General features: G+C 40.8%; 1 protein-coding gene across 1 annotated transcript in view; it reads right to left on the bottom strand.

The window, feature by feature from the left end:
* Positions 1–471: 471 nt before the first annotated feature.
* Positions 472–22,754, bottom strand: part of MDFIC2 (MyoD family inhibitor domain containing 2) — a gene marked incomplete at its 3' end in the record, with an annotated part of 44,957 nt that continues 22,674 nt past the window's right edge. The window contains 5 exon segments of the mRNA XM_081854005.1: positions 472–731; positions 7,635–7,850; positions 11,313–11,381; positions 18,975–18,984; positions 18,986–19,014. Coding sequence (XP_081710131.1) covers positions 472–731; positions 7,635–7,850; positions 11,313–11,381; positions 18,975–18,984; positions 18,986–19,014 — 584 coding nt within the window.

Below are 22,754 nucleotides of genomic sequence, written 5' to 3'. Positions count from 1 at the left end.
ATCTGTAATGCTACCTGCACTGGTTTTTAGGCAGAAAATTGAACTGATTGTGTGGGGGTTTTTTTAGCAGTGTTTTAGTATATTGCTTGAACACTTTGAGAACCCTGCAGAATGCACTGATTGGGCAGCCAAAAAACATTCTAAATAAAACAAACAAACATACAATTCATAAAATCTGTTGCAAAACTCTGAAGGCAATTTCATGGCTTCTGTTCTCTCCTCCATGCCCTCCATGCGCCGCAGTTAGGAAATCCTTAAAGAAACGGAATCTTCTTTGTGCTGCTCTACAGAATGTACAAGATTTATAACCAGATGCATTGACACAACCCCGGCTAGCAAACAGGATCTCTTCATACATGTTGTTTATTTATTATTTACTGCTATTATTCTGCTTTAAACGAGTATATCCTTCGGGGAACTAGGTCTGCTTCAGCAGGGATGGTTCTTGGACATGCCGCCAACTGTTTTACATTAGTGATAACAGACTTGAGAGATCTCCAGGGCCAGCTCCAGGCACTCGCTGGTTTCATGACAAGACTCAAGGATGCTGCAATCAATGTCACAATCACAGCTGCAGTCGCCGTTGTTTGTGTCGTCGCCTGAGGTTTGGTAATATCTATGGGAAGGGCAGCACACATTGGTCAACCAATTTTCACAGACATCGGGCAACATGAACAGAAAGTCCCAAAACTGGCAGAACAAGCAGGCCAAGATGAGTGTGGCACATTCATCTGTTTTCAAAAGGAGAAGAGCAAGGAGTGAGATTCACAGGAGGCACAAATCCATGAACATTGTTGCCCATCCAGTGCATGATAAAGTGAGACTTCCCACACTTTCCCGAACTCAACCAGAAACTAAATTAATATGGGCTCCTCTTGTGGGTGTTATTATGTATACATGCACACACGCCCCTTAATTATTCCAAATTAGGGATGTCCGAATCTATCCGTTCTGTGTTACTTTCACATATTTCTTACCCATAATGCGCTTCCGTTGCATTTCCAGATCTATCACCTCTTTAAAGCGAAAAGCCCTCTCAAACTTTTACAAATATTAATAGGCATTTAAAGGAATGTTTCACTAGCAACATTTCAGTGTGTTAAAATGATCACAACCTGATTAGTAATTATGCCGCACTCTGCACATGCATCTGAGAGGTGTGGATCAAGCAGGGATGGAGCAGAAATTGCAGCTTAAATGGGCCCATTACAGTGGTAACTTGGTTCTCAAATGCCTTGGTACTCAAACAACTTGGAACCCAAACACTGTAAACCTGGAAGTCAGTGTTCCGGTTTGCAAACTTTTTTCAGAAGCCGAACATGCTCCATTTTGAGTGTTATGCTTCCAATTTGAGAGCCACACTTCCATTTTGAGTGTTACACTGAGGTCTGTCTGTTTTTGCTATTTATTCTGCGTTTTTGTTTTTGCCTGGTTGGAATCTGCACCCTGGCCACCCAGTGAGACCTTGCTTGCTTCACTTGCACCATGGCAAAGTTCAACACTGACCAACTCCCAAGTTACGGGTTTGGGGTTGTTGAAACCTGACAGATCAATTCTATCAACATGGGGCTTGTGGAAGGATGAAGTGATCCTGGGATCCGATGCCATGCCAACCCTTACCTTGCCCACTGCTGTCAATAAAGATTTGGCCTGATTTTATCCCATCAATGTTGTACAGTCTGGTTATTTTGCTGCTCTCATGGGTCACATAATGCATCTGCCTGGGCAATTGCATCCCACCTAATGTAAGGTGGCTTACAGTGTGGCTCTGTTTTGGGGAGGTGGTTATTGGGTTATTGTTTTTAATCTGATTTTATAAATTGTGATCTTATTTGTGAACCGCCCTGAGACCTCCGGGTATAGGGCAGTGTATAAATTCAATAAATAAATAAAATAAAATTGTTCTTACCCCGCCCCATTATATCCTCACAATAACCCCATGAGGTAGGTAAGTTTGAAATTAAGTGCCTGTCCCAAGGTCACACCATGACATTCATGGCTGAGAGGGGATTTGAACTCTCGTTTCATGGGTCCTAGTATGCCATTCTAACCACTACTCCACTGACTCTACATAGGTAGAGTGTATATATTGCATGTTCTCACATCAGTGAGAAAATGTCAAGTCATCTTATTTATTTGTTTAGGAGTCAATAATGAGACCGCCATAATGGGCACATTAATGTTCTGTTAAGTTGGCAAATCTGCACTTTCCTGCGAAGTGGTTAGAAGAATTTTAACATACACCTGCACCTTTGTGCAACTGAAGAAGCAGGCAAATGGTATAGTCTCCCGCTGCTTGCAGGGATATAGAGATTGCCAAGTGGCGATACTCACATTACACTGTCTTGCCACTTGGTTAATTGTGATCTGTAATCACACTTTGATGTGCATTTATGCATAGAAGTCTCATTATACATCACAATCTCTTTAACGCAGCGAGCAGTATTAAACAAGAATTTCACCCCCAAGTACTTAAAAAAATAATAAGAGCCATGCAAAAGCTTCCTTAAACATCCCAAATGTTATATTAAAATGTAGTTTTACAATATCAGGTAATAACCCTAGAAGCACAGCATTGAATTAATTTCTATTAGTAAGCTATCACCCATAATATTATCAATTTTAATAGTTATCTAAATTTGTCAGGGATCTATTTAAGTTCAGACAAGCAAAAGTAACTTCCAAGTCAGTCCCAGAGAATGAAAATGACTAGATTTGGGAGATACTTAGTAAATTCATGCTTGTATTTTTTCTGAGTAAATGAACTGAAATAATTATCAAATTGAAACATTTTATAAGGTGACACTGCTGCATTTAATTGTATGAATTTACAGTGTAGAAAATGTAATCATTTTATCCAGTAGTCCATGGTGTAATTAAGGCTCTTCTCTTTTAGGTACTATATATTTATGAAATTCTTCCCTCCCCCACACCCTTTTGCACCAAGATAGAAGGAATATCAAATTTGAAATTACTCATCAATTAGGGATCTTTTCAGTTCTTACTTGAAATGTAAGCTCTGTTTTCCTAATAATATGCACGATCTTCAGTTTATTAACCTTGTTGGCATCTGCATAATTTTAATCAGAGAATGGATATTGCTCTTAAGATTTTGCCCATTATTCGGGGGAAAGTACCACACAAAAAGCACAACATTTTAATAATAAAGTAATGTTTTAGCACATAGACCGTGCCGTACACTAAAGATGCTTTTAAATCCCCATCAGAGCACACGCCATGAAACCGTGCTAATGGAGAGAACATATTTTGCAAAATCTGCATGTATGAGCCTTTTTGCTTCCTCCTTCCCCTCATTTTAAGTGGGCGATGTATAATAAATAATAGATATTAGCAATTAAGCATTCATTTCTATGCATTCGTTTATATATATTTGAAAATAAATTAGCCACAAATTACAGCAACGCAGATGCAACCCTTCTGTTTTCTCTTCTGCTTTCCAGACTGCTCGCAGAAAAAGGAAGACGTTATTGCATTTATCTCAATAAGAACAATGACCTCACCTCTCCATTGGTAGATTAATTATTACAAAAAGAACTATATTTAATAATGCTGCTGGTCTGACTTCACCCTACATTTCCATGCTCTCGGTGGCTCCTGGCTGTCAATCCATGCTTGATTTGTGCTGCTATGTAACCTGATCCAAGCGTACAACATTGATGTAGGATTTTCCCAGTGATGTTGCTGGACTGAAAAGTGACTTGCCTTCTAGCTTCCAATTGTAGCACTGGGCCATGTGCCCGACTTCAACAAAAATGAACTATTTTGGTGCTTGTGTTGTGCATTAATTGCATTTTAGTGACTGTCTCTCAAACAAAGATTTAAGTTTTTCCTTCTTCTTCTGCATGCATTGCAATTTTGAAAGGTTTAACCCCAAGGTAATGTTTTATCTCAAGATAATTATCATTTATCCCCATGTTTCATTAAAGGTAGGCTAAATCTGCCTCCTGATCAATTTGTCACATGCCTCTGGTTAATGATTTCCACCCCACTTGCTGCAACTGAAAGTGAGAGCAGCTGAATGCGACCGAGAGCCTTATATAATTCTCCTGATCTGGAGTTACTTACACATGCACACACTTTGGTGCTTTCCTAGTGCTTCTGTATAAGCGGATTTCACTAGTCATTGTTATTCAGCGGTAAAGATGCATGTCCATTTGTGTGTACGGAGTTGTCCCTTCAATTTAAGTTAATTTAAGCACAAGCTCTCTCTGGAAATCGATAGGTGCTTTCAGGTATGTATGAATTGTTGCAAGCATTCAGAGGCAACATGTTTTAGCCAAAGATCCACGTTTGATAAGCTGAACATGTTGATAATTATCTTTGCTGTGGTTTAAATTAAGCGGTCCACGAGGCTATGTTTGGTAGAGGGCATCTACATTTGCTGAGCCCGTTCCCTTAATAGTTGCCACAACGGTTAAATGTTTTCCTGTTACGGGAGATAGGAGAATTCCAATTATTGCGAGAGATCAGTCATAAAATAGATGCGACCCTAATGGTTGCTTTGGAGCATTGTGGTTTATTGTGCTGATCTGTACTTAGTACTTCTTCGTTCAAGGATCATTAATATGATAGATGTGACAAGATCCATCTATTTGATGGCAATCCCTTCCAAGGCTGCTTTATAAATTGCAACATCAGCAACTTTTCATCCAAGGGCCAAACACATCCCAGATGTTATACTGGGGCATTTTATGCCTCTGGACTGTGAATGTTTAAAATTAAGGAATTAGAGGCAGTATAAACAAAGGCACACTACTCTGAAGGAGCTAAGGAGCACTGGGCTTCCATAGCACAACAGACTTGAATCTTTATACCCTATTTACTCAGATGTAATGTGCACCTTTTGGGGGGCCAAATTAGGTCGCGAAAATCAGGGTGCACATTAGATGTGATGGCACATTAGATTTGATTGCAAGCTTGAAAAACACCGCTGGCATAGCAAATACTTTTTTGGTTTAAAGGTTTTGAAAATAGAGGTGCGCATTAGATTCGATGGCATATTGGATTCGCGGAAATACGGTAGGTGTCAGAAACACAGGGAGCTGCCTTAAGCTGTGTGAGGCCATGGGTCCATTTACCTCAATATTGCCTACACTGACTGGCAGAGGACTTCCGGGGTCCAGACAAGGGTTTACATAATTTTGGGTGGCAACTCGGGGTATGGGTAAAAAGTGAAAGTCAGATGGAAAGTTAGGAACAAGGCTCTCAGGATTGATGCCACATCCTGGAGCAATCCAATACCCATTGAGACACAGACCACATGGTAATGGCCAACAGTAAATACAGTGAAATACTGGATGTTTTTGTTGATTAATTTTTTTAACTCTTAAATCAGTCTTAATACGTTTCTGAGCACAATTTGAAGTGTTGGTGCTGACCTTTAAAGCCCTAAACAGCCTCGGCCCAGTATACCTGAAGGAGCATCTCCACCCCCATCGTTCAGCCCAGACACTGAGATCCAGATCCAAGGGCCTTCTGGCAGTTCCCTCAATGCAAGGTTACACGGAACCAGGCAGAGGGCCTTCTCAGTAGTGGCACCCTCTCTGTGGAACTCCCTCCCATCAGATGCCAAACTGATCAGCAACTACACAACTGACCATGTGCTTAAGCACTTTCCCAAGACATCTGAAGCAGCCCTGCCAAGGCAATAAACAACTATCTGACTTTTAGAAGACATCTGAAGGCAACCCTGTTTAGGGGAGTTTTTAATGTCTGATGTTTTTAATATTCTGTTGGCAGCTGCCCAAAGTGACTGGGGAAACCCAGCCAGATGGGTGAGGTATAAATGGGTGGGGTATAAACTCAAGCCCTTTCCTCCTGCCCCATTGCTACACCTGGTGGCAGGCTTGTTGAAGGTGGAAATGGGGCAGAGAGCATTTTGTAATCATGGGCAGGAACTCCATGCCCCCTGCAGCTCCAGGGCTGTGAGCAAGGCTGAGCTCATCACTCACTCACCAGAGAATGGCAGCACAATTCTTGCGGCTGAGCAAAAATATGGAAACTCAATGTTCCCACACAACGTGGGGAATAATAATAATAATAATATTAATAATAATAATAATAGTTTTTATTTATATCCCACCCTCCCCGGCCAGAACCAGACTCAGGGCGGCTAACACCAATAAAATCACAATAAAACGTAAAAGAAAAAGAAAAACAGTTAATTAAATTACGGGTTAAAAATACAGGTTAAAATACAATTTAAAATGCAGCCTCATTTTAGTAGTAGCCCATAAATCGAAACCATAAGGGGAGGGAAACATAAGGGTCAGACTGAGTCCAAACCAAAGGCCAGGCGGAACAGCTCCGCCTTGCAGGCCCTGTGGAAAGATGTCAAATCCTGCAGGGCCCTGGTCTCCTGTGACAGAGTGTTCCACCAAGTTGGGGCCAGTACTGAAAAGGCCCTGGCCCTAGCTGAGACCAATCTAACCACCTTGCGGCTCGGGACCTCCAAAGTGGTTGTGGACCTTAAGGTCCTCTGCGGGGCATACCGCGAAGAAGAACCTGGTGGGGAAATGTAGCCACAGGAACCAGAAATGTAGGGCCAGCCAGGAGCAGTGGAAGGCAGATGCAGCCCCAACTCAGTATAGTACCACTTTTCTTTTCACAATGGAGATGCCAGGAGATAGGATGATAACATCTTAAGAAGGGGTAGAAACCATTTTGGCCTTGAGGTGTTCATGTGTTGGCAAGCAGCAGATGGAAAGCCCCTCTCTCTCTCTCTCTCTCTCTCTCTCTCTCACACACACACACACACACACACACGTATGCATGTTTCCTAAGCACTTGCCACCTAAGGTGGCTGCCTCACTCTTTCTAATGGTGGAAAGAGTGGCTCTATTATTGGGACAAAGCTGCAGCAATAGCCTCCTGCCAGAAAGGTGAAAGGCAGCAGTGAGGCCAGGGCTGCACAGCGCCCCAGCAGAAGCACTGCAATTGGCTCCATGCAGCCCTGACGTTGCAGCTGCCTCAACTCTCCTCGTAAGCAGCGGCAGCTTTGCTTAGAAAATGTCATCTTTCATGAGCCCTCTCACAATCTCAATCCCTTCCTCGTTAGTAGAAGAAGAAGAGGAGGGGTTTGGATTTGATATCCCACTTTATCTCTACCCTAAGGAGTCTCAAAACGGCTAACAATATCCTTTCCCTTCCTCCCCCACAACAAACACGCTGTGAGGTGAGTGGAGCTGAGAGACTTCAGAGAAGTGTGACTAGCCCCAGGTCACCCAGCAGCTGCATGTGGAGGAGCGGAGACACGAACCCAGTTGCCCAGATTACGAGTCTATCGAGGTCTGCTATGTCCAGCTGAAAGTAGAGTTAACCTATTTGCTAGAGAAGTTTGGTTGGTTTTAATCGGAATTATAGTTTTATGCATGGTTTTATTGTCTATTTTAATTGTTGCTTGAATGTGACTGCTAAAATGAAGAGCCACATAGAAATGCAGTAAATAAGTAAACACATTAATATAAAGAGTTGTGCAACTTAAAAATGGAAAACGTGATGCTAGTATATGTGTTTGTGTGTGTGTGTGTGTGTGTGTGTGTGTGTGTGTGTGTGTGTACACAGAGCATTTAAATGGATTACGTCTAGGGCTCTGCACAGTTTTCAAAACGTACCATTACTGTCCCTCTCGTGGACTGATGCATCATCTTCAAGGTAGCTGAACTGTGTCCTGCATTTCTCCAGGGACGACAGTGTAGATGCACTAGATTCTGACAGTTTTCTTTCATTTTTGGTGTCCTTGGATGGCACGTCTGTGATGCCGAATTCTGATACTGAGCTGAGAACAATACCTTTCATAGGCTTCTCATCCTTAATTGCTAGCTGATTTTCTAGAGTGGAGAAGATAATAAAAATGGTCAGGAAGCTTAGACATTTAGAGATTGCTCCAATATATAGCACACATGTCGTATGCAATGTCCCAATGCCATCAATGAAATGACAAGATTCAGGTAGTTCCTGCTGTAGCTAACATAATGTAATGGGCTCAAATATATATATTTGTAATTCAGAAACATTTTAATGCTGCCCTTTTACTGAAAAAAAAAATCAAGGCTATTTATTTAAATCATCATCATCATCATCACAAAACACAACAGAACAATAATCTATAAATCTTGTTACTCACTGACATATAGACAAAGATCATGAGGCTAGCAAACTTTGACTTAGAGATGTCCTGGGACTAGGAAACAGGGAATTGACTCATAAGTTCAGGCTCTTAACCAGACACCTCTTACAAATTAAGCAAGGAAACTTCATCTAGATTTCCCCTCAGATCCATTTCATTTGCACACAGTCATATATTGCTCCTGTTCCTTTGAGGCCAAGCCCCACAGACCCTTCCCATCATTGTTTTTAGAAGATGCACAGGTAAGAACAATTTGGCTCTGGGAAAATTTAGCAACACTCAATTTAAAGTGTAACTCCCCCCCCCCCCTTTAAAGCACACCCTCAAATTCTGTGCAATTTCCAGTGTTCCCACTATGGCCCAAGAAATGCACTTAAGCATTCAATGGCACTAGACGGAGAGAATCAGAAGGAAATAATCAGTAAATGCTAGATTAGCATTTGCTATATCCACAAGCTGCCCTGTGCATCAAGCTGAGTTTTATCCTTCAAGTGCTGTTGGAGAGGAAATCAAAATGAGAAGTATAAAAGGCATAGATTTAACCTGAATTCCCCATTACAACATCCTCAAAGAAAAGGGTAAGAAAAAAGCTGTCATTCAAGGACTTTTGTTTGTTCAAGAATGAAAATAGAGTGCATTTTACTGTCAGGCTCTTATTCTGAAAAGCTTCCACTAAGTAATGTTATACGTGTCTTGTTACAGCAAGATCAAGTCCTAGTACAATCACCATAACAAGCAACTTGCTATGACAAGCAGGATCCTGTCTTCCAGAAAACATTGTAGTCGAGAGAAAGCATTGCACAATTATAGGTCTCCATTTCATATTTTTTTAAAATGCAATTACCCTCAGCACAGCCATGGGCCCATCTACATTGTGTCTTTTATCAATCTAATGCTTGCAGAACGTGCCTACAGAAATATAAAGGAAGCAGGCCAGCATGAAATCACATGGTTACCTCTTTCATTTAGAGTCCAGTATTCTATGGCTATGATAATAGGTGCGGAGGGATGGGGGGATGAAATAAATAAAGTCTAATAAACATGCAAAATATATAATGCTTAGTTGCTATTATTAATGGACAGTTTAAATGTTAGCACAACAACAATTTAAGTTACAATTAAATGTAGCCAGGATGTCCAATTCCAAATGCCAGTTTCTAACAATCAGAGCACACAGTCCAGCTTAACTGATACAGATTAATAATGGTCTGCAAACTCAGGAGTCAGGTCAGCTTCCCCTTCAACTGCTATTGACAGGAGTCAGCAAAACAATACTGAAACTAAGTGGCACCTTGATATGACTTTAAGCATATTTCAAAGCCTTCCTTACTGGGGAAAACTAATAAACTAAGATCATGGCCACTGGGCCCATCACCTCCTGGCAAATAGAAGGGGAAGAAATGGAGGCAGTGAGAGATTTTACTTTCTTGGGCTCCATGATCACTGCAGATGGTGACAGCAGTCACAAAATTAAAAGACGCCTGCTTCTTGGGAGAAAAGCAATGACAAACCTAGACAGCATCTTAAAAAGCAGAGACATCACCTTGCCAACAAAGGTCCATATAGTTAAAGCTATGTTTTTCCCAATAAAGAAGGCTGATCGCTGAAGAATTGATGCTTTTGAATTATGGTGCTGGAGGAGACTCTTGAGAGTCCCATGGACTGCAAGAAGATCAAACCTATCCATTCTTAAGGAAATCAGCCCTGAGTGCTCACTGGAAGGACAGATCGTGAAGCTGAGGCTCCAATACTTGGGCCACCTCATGAGAAGAGAAGACTCCCTGGAAAAGACCCTGATGTTGGGAAAGATTGAGGGCACAAGGAGAAGGGGACGACAGAGGACGAGATGGTTGGACAGTGTTCTTGAAGCTACCAGCATGAGTTTGACCAAACTGTGGGAGGCAATGGAAGACAGGAGTGCCTGGCGTGCTCTGGTCCAGGGGGTCACGAACAGTCAGACACAACTAAATGACTAAACAACAACAACAACAACAACTGGGGCATACATATTTTTCCCCCACCCTGGACCTTTGGAAATTAAGACTATAGGAAACCAAGAACATCTATACCACTTAGTTTGTCTTCAGCTTCTGGTAGCCTAGTCTGCAAATAATTTTGCCGGAAGGACACTTTCTGAAGAGGATTAGGAGCTCGATGGCCGTGAGCCCATGCCTGAAAGGGACAATCACCTTATTTCTAAGTTGCTTTAAACTGTTTTTAACATTTTGTTTTAATTGTTGTGACCCACCCTGGGACTTTAACGGTGTTTCCATGTGCTGATCTGGTTTGCCAGAAGCGGCTTAGTCATGCTGGCCACATGACCCGGAAGCTGTATGCTGGCTCCCTCGACCAATAAAGCGAGTTGAGCACCGCAACCCCAGAGTCAGTCACGACCGGACCTAATGGTCAGGGGTCCCTTTACCTTTTACCTTGGGACCTTAGGGTGAAGAGAAGAGAAGGTAGCTAACAACAGCTAAATACTTTCTTCATCTATGAGTTGAGAATTGGATGTTGAGAGGCAATGTACTTCACATCAGATATTGCTTCAAGGCCTCCAGTGAACAGCCTCTGAGACAACTAAGCTTGCAACACTTCTCAAAAAGATTCCACACTTTAGAAATTTTTTACTGTCTGACTGCAGCAGCAATATCATCTAGCAATCTTTACTGAGAGTATGATTCTCTTCTGCCAGATGTTTATCCAAAATGATGGTTACCTTCTTTGTAGCTAAAAAGCAGGAGGTATGAAAACAATCAAGTGTTTCAATGATGTCCTAAGATGGATATAGATGCAAGCTTAGGCTTTAGGTATGTATGAGTGATTAAGGATTTGATTAAGACACTTACAATTAACAAATAGAAATAGAAAATATAAATATGAGGGTAAAATGTTAAGAATATGTCAATAAGGTATGATTTCAATTTCAATATATAATGTATAGAAAACTACATGCAGAAGAAATGAATAAGTGACAAACCAAAAAGAGAAGTTGGGGGGGGCGGGGAATAGAAATGTAAAATGCAATTTCTGGGGTTTTTTAAATTTAGTATTGATTATGGTAAATTTTGTTGGAAAATTTTAATTTTTTTTTTAAAAAAAGGTATGTATGGGTGACATTATTTGTGGTACAATGCTACACAATTATTCACAAACAGAATCTTACCTGGGTGATCTGCTGTATTCAGAATTACAATAGGGAGAACTTGCAGAGGAAGGGAGTTGGTGCAACTGTCTTGGTGGAAAAATAAACAAGGATACAATCAACAAATGCTATTCAGGGGTCATTCCTTAAGAACATAATACTTCAGAGTAGTAACTATTTGTAATAAGACAGGGAGGGCTTATTGGGTGAAATATTATTTTTACACTCATTAATTTTCCTTCAGCACATTCATTTTGTTATTCTGGGGCAACTCTTCTTCCTCAAAGGGAAAGTACTTTTGGCCAGGTCAATAACAACCCCATGGGAACTTTTGTCTAGGGCAGGACTGACTGCTCAGTAGCCCTCCAGATCTTGCTGAATCCATCATTCCTGAGCATTGGCTACACTGCTGGGAGTTGGAGTTCAACCAATGGGTTCAAGTTACAAGCAAGGAGATTCCAGCTAAACACCAGGAAGAACTTTCTGACAGTTAAGAGCTATTCAACAGTGAAACAAACTCCCTCAGAAGGTGGTGGACTCTCCTTCACTGGAGGTTGGATGGCATGTGTCAGGAATACTTTAGTTGAGATTTCTGCATTGCAGGGGATTGGACGAGATAATCTCCATGGTCCTTTCCAACTGTACAATTCTATGATTCTTTGATTCTACAAAAATATAGAAGGCCACAGCTTAGCCACCCCTGTTCTAGACTCTAGACCTTTCTGGATTATAGATGGGAGGTCTCATCTGATTTGATTCAGCTCTCATCTGTAGCCACATCTATGAAAGCTGCACTTCCTGAAACAGCAGGTGAGTCAAAACACAGCTGTCCTTTGAAATTCACACTTACTCGCATTTTTCAACCACCAAAAGCCAGACCAATAGTGCTGTCCAAATGCCTGATACCAATCAATCAATCAATATATATTTCCCAATAGCAGGGATGATAAATCCTCCGTGGGAGAGCATACCACAATCAGGGGACCACCATGGAAACGGTCCATTCTCTTGAGGCAGGGATACAGAGCAGGGCTTCAGATATTGATCTCAGTGTCCAAGTAGCCTCATACAGGGAAAGGTGATCTGTGAGGTATTGTTTATAAGGCTTTATAAGTCAAACCTAGCACTGTGAATTGGGCTCAAAATCACTTCTACTTGCACCTGCAAGTTTGCTTCCACCTGCTTCCATTTGTCAGATTGCCGACATATGTTCACAGAAAACCAGCAAACCACTGTGGATACACCAAGTTTCCAGAAAATACTTGGCTACAACAAATTACAATTCAAGTGTGTATGCATGTAGTGTGCATGTGTGAGAAAGAGATGAAAGACATGTGTGTGTAAGCACATAAGCAGCGCACTGGTCTCATTTTCAGACTGAATACCTGTGAAATTTTGCAAGCTACATAGTGCACATGGTGCAAAGAAAATAGAAAAACAAACTCCAACAGAAACTAGAAGACTGAAATAAAGATGTGGTTGTGATCTGAAATTGAACACAAATTGTGATTTGTTTTCATACACACACAACCTTTCTGTTTCCTATATTGAGGCAAAAGGATGTTAAGGGGGTTTGGAAAGTGTTTATTTTAGTAGCATAGAAGCAGGAAACTGTACCAGCCTATAAATATACTATGGGTTGCTTATGACATCATTAAGCCATGCAAACCTCTTCTCTTTTGATTTATGATGATGTATGAGTAATTCACATTGGTTTGAGTTTACTGGATTTGCTAATGCAGTAACAGGGAAGAGCTGATGGTGTGAAAGGAACATATAATCGGAAGTGAATTTTTGATCTCACTTTTTAAGTTCATATATGAGTCACTGGGTAGATTAGAATGTTTTTGGTGGCCTTTTAACTTTTATTTTTATTATTTATTAAAATTCTATAGTGCCCTTCATCCAGGCATCACAGGGTGGTTTATTATAATATGATGGCCAGGCACTTTGTCCCCATCCAAATCTCACACCCCATTCATTTCCGTTAACGTTATTGTTATTAAACTATATCCTGTGCACATGAATGTATCCTCAGAAACCACCTGCCATCCCCATATAAAACTTGGCCTTTCAAATTATTCCCATCCTTCTGATGAATAACCCAAGCATGTTTAGTTTCCAAAGAGAAAAGGTCCCAGCTTTTGTATGTGATAAGAGCACTATAGCCATTTTTGGCAAAATAAAATTTGCTGTAATAATAATAATAATAATAATAATAATAATAATAATAATAGATTGCAAAGAAATTGTCTGACAAAAAAGGCTTCATTTTATTAAGAATTTCAATTCATTTCATCTCTGTTCTATGTATGAAAAGCTGAAATTCAAATTAAACAGATAAGTGTTCAACTCTGATTTTCCATTGTGTAGCATTGCCCATCTGTATGCAAAAACCTCAATTATATAATGTTCATATAATATGTAATGCCAGTAATGTGCAATGACCAACATGCTAGTAAAACCAAGCCGAATGTGAACCTATATGGCTGCCTTAGCTACAAATGGATTTTTCTATTTTTTGGTCACTTATCACTTCTTGTCCCATGAGTTAAAACCCTCCGACAGACAATATGCATTAGATACCACGTGTGTAACTTTGACTTTCTGGAGTAATCTCTGTTGCATACATTTTCTTTTTCTTTTTTTTTTTCTTTTTTTAAAACAGCATGTTAACTTTGCACATATTACAATGTGACATGTTAAAAGTATTAAAGGTAGACACTTGAGACACAGAAGGTTAAACCTATTTTGAAAATATGTATCTTTTTAATAGGTCTCAGCTACTGGAAGCATTAGAATAAATATATGGTAGGGCTGACATTTGGAGCTCTTTCGTCTCATCTCCTCCGCCCCCTTTTTTCAAATAAAGAAATATCTCTCTTGGAAGACATTTTGTAGCCAGACTTCCTACAAAATAAAAAGTGGAGAGATATGAGAGAGAGAGAGAGAGAGAGAGAGAGAGAGAGAGAGAGAGAGAGAGAGGATGGCAGGAAAGGGAAGTTAAGAAAAGATTCTCTCTCCCACATTCAGTTTAATAAAATTAAAGCAATTTACGTAATATTGATATGTCGATATGTTTTTTCAATAATTTCCCCCCTGCAATTTAAATAAAACTCTCATCACTTCAAAAATTATAATTATATGTCTTCCTCCCACTTTGAAAATGGCAGAAGGTGCTCATTTGCAGAGTTCTACTCTTCAGATTTTCCCTGAGAATAGAAATGTCATGACTCAGTTAACAATGCTTTATTATTCACATTGATCTTTTTTTATAGTGTTCTTTATCTCAAAAACATTGTAAATCAGATAGCTTCCTCCCACTCTTTTGTTCATTTGCAAATTTTTATTATTCTCGCTTAAGAAAGCAATGGAGTGTCAAAAGTCACTATATATTGTTTATATTCTTTTTCTTCCTTAAAAAATTACCTTTAACAATAAAAAAATAAAGCTTAGCATTTAGGGGGGAAATACCTGAATTTTTTAACATGCACAGAGTTAAGAAAGGAAGGAGTAAGATTTGCAGTAGTGCATGTGTGTGTTTGTGAATGCATACATAACCAGCCCAGCCAAAGACATTTTGCTGCCTGAGGCGAAGAAACATAAGAAGCTGCTATTCACATAATCAGACCATTGCTTCAACTCGCTCAGTATTGTCCACACTGACCAGAAGCAGGTACACACGGCTGTTGCTCATCCTCTTGAGAGCCCCCTGGCTTCTTCTTCTAATGCAAACCTTAACAAACACAACTTTTTATTGTGAGGCGCCAGGTCCTTGTCATTCTTTCTCCCCCATTTTGCCATCTTGGGCAAGCCAGGGGTTGGGGTGTGGTCAGGAGGTTATCATGGCCATGGTGAGCCTCAGAAATAACATTTTCCTCCCACCCCTCAACAATGAATGAATTTGAGATGCCTGGGATTGAAGATTGGGAGAACACAGCCCAGCAGATTAAGGAACAGTTGGATATTATCTGGAACACAGCTAGAGGTTATCCTGGAGTGTATATTTTGAATACTTTGAATAATCATTATGTACATAGTTGGCAGGCGGAGAATCGGAAACCCTTCTAATTTCTTTTTCTTTTCTTTTCTTTTCCTTTTCTATGACTTCTATTTTTTCTTTCCTTTCTGCTAACTCTATCTATAGTTATATAAGAGGATGTGGGTGGCGCTGTGGTCTAAAACACTGAGCCTCTTGGGCTTGCCGATCAGAAGGTTGGTAGTTTGAATCCCCACAATGGGGTGAGATCCTGTTGCTCTGTCCCAGCTCCTGCCAACCTAGCAGTTTGAAAGCACGTCAGTCTGAGTAGATAAATAGGTACTGCTGTGACAGGAAGGTAAATGGCATTTCCATGCACTCTGGTTTCTGTCACGGTGTCCCGTTGCACCAGAACTGGTTTAGTCATGCTGGCCACATGACCTAGAAAGCTGACTGTGGACAAACGCTGGCTCCCTCGGCCTGAAAGAGAGATGAGTGCCACAACCCCATAGTCACCTTTAACTGGACTTAACCGTCCAGGGGTCCTTTACCTTTTACCCTTATATTTTTGTTTTTAAAATGTTTAATGAAGATACACACAGGAAGGTGATGGGTGGAAGATGAAGGGGCAGGGTATGGGTGAACTCCCAGGTGACAGCTGGGAGGGCTCACTTTCCTTTGTGTGGAATAAGGGTTAAGATACAACCTTAAAGAGATTGCTCCATCTTCATGGACCGCCACCACCTGAGTCCTTTCAGTTGTGGCATCTGGTATTTTGAATGACCTCCCTAAAGAAAGACGCCTGGCTTCATTCCTGTCTCTTTTTAGGATGTGAAGACAATTTTATTTTGTCGTGCTTTTCAAGAAGTTTGGCTTTACTGTGAGTTGTGTTTCTGTTTCAAAATTCTTGTGTTGATTGCTGTTTAATTTATATCTTTTAATTTTACTTTATGTTAAATCTGTTTTCTGTTTTGGATTATATTGCCCTGTGGAATGCCCTCCCACCTGATGTCAAGGAAATAAACAACTATCTGACTTTTAGAAGACATCTGAAGGCAGCCCTGTTGAGGGAAGCTTTTAATTTTTGGTGTTTTATTGTGTTTTGGATATTCTGTCGCAAGCTGCCCAGAGTGGCTGGGGAAGCCCGGCCTAGTCTGACTGTAAAGAGGTACCAGGAAGTTGCAGCAATGAGAAATCCTGGTGATTTCCTTGTTCCTCCTCTGCCCTGGGCAAAGTATCTTGCTGGTGGGCTGCAGTGACAGCACCCCAAACAGCAAAAAGTGTTTGGCTGTTCTTTCAGTTTCCAGTGATGTCCCAGAATGCAATTTGGTTAGCAACATTTTGGGAAATGAAAAGATCCAACATCTTGGCACTGCTTGGAATGTCGAGCTGGAAAATATTCATTATGAGTATGCTTGGTGCTGGCACCAGCCCTGATGCTTAGATTGCTAGAAGGCGCAACTGGTGGCTATAGCCATCAGTTCAGACAGCAGGTACTACAGTCACTCCGAATCTGCTCAACATATGGCTGCAGTACAAACTGATCCAGTATTGCAATCCAATTGAGCTGAAGGTCATTTGAATTGCTAGTTCTGCCTGCCGGAAGGTGTTTTCTTAAATGGCTGTCTACTTGATAAAACTGGATCTGATCAATCCTTCCTATATTTTTCCCCCTGAAGCTTGCTGAAACCATCTATCCTGAATGTGCAAAACTGGGCTGAAAAATCTGATGGGAAACTTAGCAGTTGCTCACAGCGCAGGCTTGAAATTGTCTTAAACTAGGCTTTGTTTCGTTGTGTGGTATGTATATGTCTGGCTGGGGTGTGCTTATTTGACAGGAAGTAGTCCTTCTGAGGACCTCTCTAAGAGGAAGGTGTACCAGCTTCTTACTGGAAGAAAGGCATCTCTTAAATTATGACCTGTATAGAGCTGTAACGCCAAGGGAGAGTCATGCATAAGATGTAACTCTGCTTCTGTATCAAAATTAGGCAAAACCCACATTTATTCCCACTTGAAAAGAGGGATCTTGCTCTCCCTCTCCCTCTTTTTGTATCTGCTATATATTCAAAGCAAGCACTTTTTGCTGTCAGTATACTGCTATTGTTCATGACTCCAAATGTATTAAAAACACAAGGGCATTTTACGATGTGTATTGTGCATGAGAAATATTGTTACATGACAAGCTCCAATTGGCAAGTGAAAAGAGGTTTTATTGAAGGAAATCGCAGCAGCAAACAGTGAACTATGCAGAATAATGGTAATTGTTCCTTTAACATTGGCAGCACACGTTCACTTAATATGACTTGTTCCTCTGTCTCTGCCTCATCAAGACCCAGAGGACCTGTTAGACAAGCAGCCAGCTACCTCTCTCTGGGATCAAGCTGTCAATGCAAACTTGCTTTCTTTTTCTTTCTTCGAGCTAAGCTATACCCCCAGAGCTCCCAAAGCTTTTCCTGACTGAAAGCTTTTCTGAAAAAAAAAAATTTTAAGCGAGCTCCGTTCTAAATTACATCACATGAGCACTTCTGTTCAGATTGACAGAACAAAAGAGGTGTGTTGGGAAAGGGGGAGGGGGTTCCAAAAATATAGTCTGAGTTGCCTCCATTTCACCGTAGGATTTGCTTCGTTGCAGCTGATCGGGGAGGTTGTTGTGTTAGACCTGCTTTACAAACAAAAAGTCCAGAATGGAAGTGTGAAATTAGTCAAATAAAAGTAACCATGTTCCCTACTTTATAAAAGACAGCTCTCTATTTTAATGGCTATTGGAGGACAGTCCTCTGTTTGATAGGCTTGTCTAGTCCATGTCCTGTTTAAAGAGAAAGAACCGTAAGAAGGTTAGCGCAGAGGCCTTGCCGATTGAGCTGGCACACAGATTACATGGTCACCCTCTTCCCCACTATGGTGAGATGCATTGCATTTCTGTTTAATGATTTATATATTTGCACGATATTTATACAATTATAAGATGTCATTCCTATGCAAATCTGCATCCACTTTGGTCCTCTCTTGGGGCGATTCGTAAGACACACACATGCAGGACAGTGCAGTCCTGGAAATTCTTGGTTCACATCTTGCCTCTGCTATGAGCACAATGGGTGATCATCAGTTGGTTTGAATGTTACTTAAAAGAGTTGTAGTTTAAACTAAGGGCATAATCCTAACCCTAGATCTGCCATGTTAGGATACCTCAGCCAGCAGGTTCCTGGCTCAGCTGGGCTATGTTGGTGTAAGACACCAACCTCAGCTTAGCCAGAGATACGATAGCATGACTCTTTCATCGTAGCTCAGCCAGGGCTAAACTGAGACTAGCAGATCTTACACTGTGTTAATCCTTGAAAAAAATGGCCATTCTGTTTCCCCTCTACCATTTTAAAGGCTTGTTTCCCCTTTAGGTCGACTCAGTCAGCAGTAGAGCAGCAATCCTGCTGCTGAATCAAGTTTGGATCTGCTATACTTTGCAACATTTTAAATTAAACAAGCATAAATTACACTGGCTTTGCATATTGCTACCTCATGATGTATTTCTGCACACACACAACCTGAGAGCACGTCTTATTCAGCTCAGTAGAGTTTTGTTATCTGTTCACAGATAGCACCCATTAGACTATTGTGATGTGCTAAAACATGGGGTTGCCTGTGGAAACTGTTTGGAATCACTTAAATTCACCTCTAGTTTGCACTTTATGCTTAAAATCTGCAGTTACTTTGGTCTCCGAAGAGGTTGGGAAATAGGGTTGGTGAATACTTGGGATGGAGGGGGGAGGGGGGGAAAGAAGAAAAATTACTATGTTTATAAACATGAAGGCACCTGGAGAAGCAGGGGTGTCAGGGTATCATGTAAAGGAACAACCCCTCAAAACACAGCTCAAAAGCAGCCTTCAAATTATCTCACTGGAACAAACCACATTCTTTCTAACCCTCTTCAGCAAGCCAGTCTGTGCTTTGCTTGGGGTCTGGATAGCACAAATGGGGTTGGATGGTCATCAAAGTGCATCTCATGGGATATATTTGAAGATAACAGCAGTTTTTATGGAGCAGAGAAGGTGCAAGAATAACAGTGACAACAGTTTTCAACATTGTCTTTGCTGGAAACATGGGGGTTTTTTTAGATTGCAGACTTGAGGAACCCTTTTTATCGATCTTTTGCCTCAAAATCCTACATGAGACTATATTGGGGTTGTTTTTGTGTGTGCCTTTTGATCATGGGAACGTATTGCTAAAGTCTGTTGAGGATTACTAGTGTGACAGTTCTCTTGCCATGAATCTACTAGGGATTCTGTACCAGCGTTTTGTGGGAGGTCTTTGCAATGCCTTTCATGTAGCAATCATTTCCCCCTTTCCTTTGTTGCTCTGAAATGGTGAAGGTGGTATCCTCCCCACCCCCTGCAGCTGTTCCTCTTTAGAGTAGATACTAGATGGTCCAAGGTTTTGAAAATAAACGGCAAGACTCTTCATTGCTTGCTCTCCGATTTCTGTTCAGAGTTCAGAGCCGACATTCCAATGCCCACTCTCTCCATAACAGTTCTGAGGCTTAAGATATCACAGGGGAACCACTGTGAGGGACTGCCTGGACCCTGAGGAGCAGTGAGTGGATATTGATGAGTGGGCACCGGGAAAGGGGGCTTAGAGACTGACTAGGAAGAAGGGATCAGTTGGCTGGGGGACCCCGTAGTAGCCAAGGGATGAGAGTCAGAGGCAGGAGAAGCTGCAGGATTGGAACATGAAGAACAGGTGGCTGCAGAGGGAGAGAAAGATCAGGCTGGTACAGAGTCAAGGGTTTGCACACCTCCTCCTCCTCCTGCTGCCCCCACCTCTCCTGCTCCACCATCTCCCAGGACCAGAAGAGAGAGTGAGAGGAGCAGAAACAGGTTACACGCAGGTGAAGTATTTGCCTGCTTCTGTGCTCAGGTGCAGGAGATACATACAATGAGGTCGAGGTGGGGCCTCTCTGTTGTTGCAACTGCCTCATTGAGTGCACACCTAGGAGTAGCTGGGAGATGTAGGACTGATAAATATGCCTTTTCCCTAACTTATAATCTTTGACCATTTTTTTTTTGTTCATTCCTCACTCTGGACATCCCTTGCCTCACAGTGCCATGACAACCTCCCAGAGAACTTTCTGCAAATAGGAGGCATGTAAATGTTGTAATTAAAAATACAATAAAATATAGGAACAACGTACCTCCCTTGAAATGGGGTGCTGACAAAAAACCGGGAGACCTTAAACAAAATGAAGATTGTGCTGGTTGAGGCTGCTTAGTAAAAGATCAGGAACTCTTCTAAAAACTGGCACACTGAAGAATACACACAGATTGACACAGAAAACCATCTGCATTCATAGATCTGTGTGGCAGAGTGTCATCTGAGCCTCTCTGCATGAACCAAGATTTATAAGTGACTATTGAAAATACATTGCTCAGTGGGAACACACACAAACACACATATACCCAGATCAATTATTATGTGAATTTTTGTCTGCTTAAAGATCTTCATTCATTCTTGTTCATGGGGGAAAGAACACGTATTTCTGGTGTATTGCTTTTGCTTCACAAGCAGGCTGCATCACTCACTAAAGGTTGCTTTCTCCATGGATCAAAATATCAGCATTCCACCTTGAGCGTTCTATGATGCTCCAAATTAACCAGTCACTTGTAGCCATTCAAAATAATGTGTGAGGGCTCAAACTGTGTAGGGCAGAGCTTTCCATACTGTGTGTTGTGACATGTTAGTGTGTCAGCGGCAGTGTGTAGGTGTGTCACGCGAACACTCCTCGTGTCTTATAACGGGTTAGTTTAACCCCCCAGTTTGCTAGTAAAACTGAATTACTGTATCACGAAATGATGCAAGTCTAAAAAGTGTGTCAACAACTTGAAAAATTTGGTAAACTCTGGTGCACTGCCCCCAGTAATCCCATGCATGTTGGCTGGTTCCACAACCAATTCACTAAACAAAATCTTGCAGGAAGATTTTGAACATGATTAGAATCCTGAGTGCTCAGTGTTCCTAATGGCAGAGATTGGATTTCATGCTCAACTGAATGTGGTTCTTGTCCTATCTTGGGCTACAGCTACCTCCTGTTATCACCAGCTTGGGCACCTTCTTCCATACCAACAACCCCAGGCCTTTCGACTGGGGCAGGGGCGGGGTGCAGTTGTCACTGAAGTACTGGTGGGCTTGGGCTGCTGCACAGTGGTAAGTGGGTGTTCTCCACTGTGTTTTATTTATTTATTTTAAAATTAACGTGGTTGCATATTTTGTAACATTGGAAAGTGCCCTGGGATCGCTATGAAGAGTCCTCTCCAAATTCAGTAAATAAAGCCACCATTTTAGAGAGGCATATGAAACATCTTATGTTTCAGTAAATAAACATTTGATATTCTTTACACCAACATCATTTCCTGTTATGATTTTTACTAATGGTGCGTTCATAAGAAATTCAGAACAGAGAAAGCGTTACCGCTGTATGTTAGCATGTTAGCATTTTTGATATAAAGAACGCTTCAGCTGGGAAAATTAAGAATTAGTTAATTGGTTACAGAGCTTTAATTAAAGGTTACTACTTCATATTTTTATTCTCTGTAACCAACTGGCAAGAACTAAACTTCTGTGCCACAAATTAGAGCACAAGCTTGTTATTCTTTAACCTGCAGAAACAGTGCAGGATGAATGTAATATATTTTATGTGTTGCGTGTGCTTTTCCCTTTCACTGTATCCACATCCAAGTCACAGGTAAGGTGATTTATATTTAATAGGAATCTTATGGGACCATCAAAAAGGGCATTTATTTGCTACTGAAATATCAATTAAGATAATATGCAAAGTAATACAGTAATCAAATAAACCTGATGGATAACATAAACTTTCTCCCCCCACACCTCCCCAAAGCTGCACAGGCATGCTAACAAATCTATTTGATCAATATATGGGATGTAAAAAAAGAAAAGGAAAAGAAAAGACAAGATTGACTGATGAATAAAATGAAACTGACACAAATAGGCTGACAGCCAGTTTTAAGTCTCTTTAGGGCAAATGCAATTAACTTAGAATAATAGACTCAAATTTGATGGTTAGAAATGCATTTTTATTAACAATCACAGCCTGAATCATTATGTGAGCTTATGAATAAAATTGTACTTATATTTAGCATATGTGTGTGTATATACATATATCAAAGTATATATTAAGAAAAGGAGAGAACATTGTTTTTAAGCATCAGAATGAGAAGGGGAGGGTGAAGAAACCTGATGAGATTTTAAATAAAGATACATATACAACCATATCTGTAAATATAGCAAGTATATAAGGATGTGGCACTTAGATATACAGTATAGCATAGATCATCACCTCCCGCCAGCCATCTAGTCCCCCAAACTCCTAGGCCTTTTGGGATATAGATCTGCAATCAGGGTTTTTACCAATTTCATTCTGAAGAAGAGAAGTCATTACTAGAAAACTATGCTCATTCTCTTTAGTTTAATAGCTT

This window comes from Podarcis erhardii (genome assembly GCF_964252035.2).
Source record: "Podarcis erhardii genome assembly, chromosome: 2".
NCBI classification, from domain to species: Eukaryota; Metazoa; Chordata; class Lepidosauria; order Squamata; family Lacertidae; genus Podarcis; species Podarcis erhardii.
The sequence above is the reverse complement of the archived record's forward strand: the minus strand, read 5'-3'. Positions and strand labels throughout refer to the sequence as shown.